The sequence below is a fragment of the Polistes canadensis genome, unplaced genomic scaffold, assembly GCF_001313835.1.
Source record: "Polistes canadensis isolate GaletaPanama2010 unplaced genomic scaffold, ASM131383v1 scaffold_310, whole genome shotgun sequence".
Classification (NCBI taxonomy): domain Eukaryota; kingdom Metazoa; phylum Arthropoda; class Insecta; order Hymenoptera; family Vespidae; genus Polistes; species Polistes canadensis.
The window spans coordinates 23352-27285 of NW_014569857.1; the positions used below are offsets into that span (position 1 = coordinate 23352).

At 36.1% G+C, this 3934-nt stretch overlaps 1 protein-coding gene across 1 annotated transcript in view; it reads right to left on the reverse strand.

The window, feature by feature from the left end:
* Positions 1-3934, reverse strand: part of LOC106791472 — a 43244-nt gene that overhangs the window by 9050 nt on the left and 30260 nt on the right. Inside the window, exons 13-14 of the mRNA XM_014757112.1 lie at positions 3523-3637; positions 1958-2089 (exon numbers count right to left, since the gene is read on the reverse strand). Of these exons, the coding sequence (XP_014612598.1) occupies positions 1958-2089; positions 3523-3637 (247 nt within the window). The remainder of the gene's footprint in view (positions 1-1957; positions 2090-3522; positions 3638-3934) is intronic.

Sequence of the window (3934 nt, forward strand, 5' to 3'; positions counted from 1 at the left end):
AAAAAAAAAAAAAAAAAAAAAAAAAAAAAAAAAAAAAAAAAAAATAAAAAGCATACTTTTGACAATAAGAATGTGCGATTAAACGATGTGTCGAAAACAATATTATTAGAATTTATTTATATTTTTTGTTATATATTTTTGTCAATGTTTTACTAACCTAATAAAAAATGCGACCATCTTCTCGGCAAATAATCCACTCAATATGTGTTTTATTGTTTTACTAAAATAATTATTCAAACTGGATAACAATGTTCGATGCACGAGATTTAATTAAAACAACCGTTCACACATCTTTCCAACGTAACCCCACGAAAGGAAAATAAACAATCGAAAAATTTCTTTCTCTCTCTCTCTCACACACTCTCTCTCTCTCTCTCTTTCTCTCTTTCTATCTCTCTCTCTCTCTCTCTCTCTCTCTCTCTCTCTCTCTCTCTCTATGATTCTACAAAAAGCGATTACTACTAACTCGGACTGTGAAACAAAAACAAAATGGAGGTCGTCGTCATTGTTGTCGTCGTCGTTGTCGTACGAACGATGAAATAAAAAATAAAACTAAATAAATGAAAAGTAAGGATTAAAAATGATTTTGAAATGTATATATCCGATCGATGTTGACGATATAATGTTGAAATCGTGATTATCTTTAGAGAGATGTTAATTCGTCGTCGTCGTAGTTGTTCGTCGATCGTGATCGTAGTTGTCGATCAAGATCGAAGTCTTCTAACATTGGTCTTTTTTCGAAATATACCGGCAATCATGCTAGCAATTCTAAGGGAATTGTTCATGGTCAATTCTTTTTCCAATAGGAGAATATTAGAAATGGCTCTAGAAAAGTCTTGTAGAGTTTGTAATTCGGTGATGGACAAACATTGTTGATTGGTAAGTTTAAAAGTATCCTTGCGTTGAGTATCGCACACTCCTAATCCACGTACGACGCATAAGTGTTTCAGATGATCACGTTCTTTCGACAATTCGGTAAATTTAATAACCAGAATGAATTTTAAGGTGTTACCAATCGCGTAAGGTCTAGAACTAAGGAAACCAAATTTAACGTCCCTCTTGAATCGTAATCTTTGATCCAACAAACGCATCAATTTGGCTAATTTAACGTAAGCCTTGCCAATCAAGCCAGGTCTATTGTCCGTGGTACGAGATATCACTCTGAGGTGATCCTGAACGTTTACCCAAGCTGCCAAATCGCCAGCAGCAGCAACGTAAACTCCTCTGCCGTAATGCCAATGTTTCCCATGAAGTCGTTTAGCGTCGTGTATTTCGAACTCTGTAATCGGTAACAAAAGACCGGTCGCTGCCAATTGTGCTCTCAGGGGACAAGGTTGATCTAAAAGTTCGCTTAAGGTTAAATAATTTCCAGCCTCGTCTTCCGTACTACCTTCGGCCATTATAAGAGAAATTTCCGGACTCATAAATTCACTCGTTAGAACCCGTTCGACGTCTTCGAGTTGATTAACGGTCAAGGTCAACGGTAGAGTATAATCCTCGAGATTTCTGCAACATTCAATGGTACCGGCCTGAACAAACTTAGCGGACGGATCCAAATCGTAATTTTCCAAAGCAGACAAGGCCATTTCGTCGACGTAATTTTCTCCTTCGTTGTTGCCGGTTGAATCGTTAATGTCGAAAAAACGAGTCGGTGGGTGATCAGGAAGATCTCCGCTTGCCGTCAAACAATGCAATTCTCGGATTATTGGATCAAACAGTTCGGCAAATACCACGTAACTTTCGTAATCAGGTACTACGACGATATTATTATCGACGGTGGTATCGTCAATGCTCATAATAGAATTGATGCTGTTGCTGGTCTTGCTAGCAGCAGTCGGGTAACCGTATTTTTTAAAAGCGGGCCAGATAACATCGAAAAGATTGTGGTCCATGCGTGTCACACGGTGCTTTATGCGATCGAATATTGGCCGTTTCAGGCAACGACCAAGCAGTGTACCAGGATTCGAGGGTGTCCTAGCAGCCGAGTTTCTTCTAGCGCCAGCCAATAAACGGAAGCATCTCTCCAAGGTCGCCAATGTTTCCGGTTCTTTCGCGTCACGTCGGGCCGAGTATTTGTCTCCTCCGGGTACTGTTTCTCATCCATGCGAGAACGCTCGTCAGGATACAGATATAATTGTGAACAGGTGTCGAACAAGTGACAAACGTCGGCAAAAATGATATATAATAACACGCGTCTAATTATTACACAACGTTGGGAATGTGCTTGGGTGTGGGTGTGTGTGTGTGTGTTATTAACATTTGCCACTATGTCCCTGTGTGTGTTTTTTTTGGTGCTTCATTTGTCTCACTATTTATTTCTAAATCAAATACATTTAATAGCGAGACGAGATATTTTATAATACAATAACTACGTATGCTTTAAGGGGTTACATGGGTTTACACCGGGAAAAAATAGCACATATTCAACAATTTTTTTTTCTATATAAAAAATGGAATTCATACTCAAACTTTTTATAGCATTTAAGATACATATTTAAAGAACATTTTCTGAAATTTTGGTTGAAAAATATTTTAAACTCAGCCATTGCGACGTCATTTCCGGTGACCCCACCGAAAAAAAGTGTTTTCGCGTTGACAGTAGAACTTATAAACRGTGGGGGTTTYTYTGTTGAAAAAATAGGGTCTTTTAGTGAATACTTAAAACTAGAAACTGGACGAAGGAAAAAGAAAAAAATTGAAATTTGGATTTTTGCCAACGTTTTTAGCAAGAACATTCAAATTTCGCTACAATTTTCACCATATTTTGGTTTCTTAAAATTCGATTTTATGAAAAAAACGAAAATCATTCGTCCAAGTCCTTTTCAATAGCATCACGAAGACGTGTAGCAAATTTCATGAAAATCGGTTAAATAGTTTTCGAGAAATCTTGACAACCGACTTTAGAAAAAGCGTTTTGAGAAAAACGCGTTTAAAGATTTGAGTGCTGATATAAGAACCATTAAAGAGTGGAACTTCCCAAGGCTCTAACTTTTAAACTACTACTCCTATCGACTTTAAAATTGAATACAATATTCTAGATGAGTTGTAGAATTTAAAAAGATAAAAAAAAAAAATTTTTTTGAAAGTCCCAAAACCATGTAACCCCTTAACGCGATTCATACTAATGAAGCTACTATACAATTCGATTGATACTGTTTATCGATTGAATTTATTACAATAGTGACAAAGATGAGGGGTGTGGTGCTAGTTCTTGTGCTGATTCAAAATTTCGTGATAGACAGACTTAATAAATAATAGGTTATATTACGTGTGTAAATTTATATTTTATACGAGTTTCAAGAATTTATTTCTTACTATGTTATTTTATTTATGCGTGTGCTATATTATTATTGATCTGTATTATTTTTTATTTTTCAATTGATTTTTATCTATCGATGAACAAAAAAAAACAAAACAAAGGAAAAAAAAAAAGTATTCCAATTGGATTAATTTTTTTTTTCAATTGGCAATTCCCGTGAGTCGAAACTATGGTTCGCACGTGTGTTGTTAATATTTAAATACCTTTGTCCGTCAACATTTCTTCGGCGAGTTTTTCGCTGGCCCCAAAATCGCGAAGTAGTCTTTTGTGCGATAGGTCATCCTGATTTACTTTGTAATGATCCGCCTTATTTCCTAACTACATGAGAAATCAATCTATCGAGAATGCAATCGCAATAAATAGGGAAAAAGCTGTCAAATGCGTTTAATATAGGTATAGTTAGGTATATGTACAGTCAAACCTCCTTTAACGCGGTAAGTGCGTTCCGCGTTATATGGAAACCGTGTTATAAGAAATTCGGATTTAACCGTACAAACCAAGCTAATTCGTAGCGCGTTGTATGGAAACAGCGCTATAAGAAACACAGATTTTAGTACAAATCACATCATTCGTACCGCGTTATATGGAGACCAAAAAATACAAAAGACAAGATAA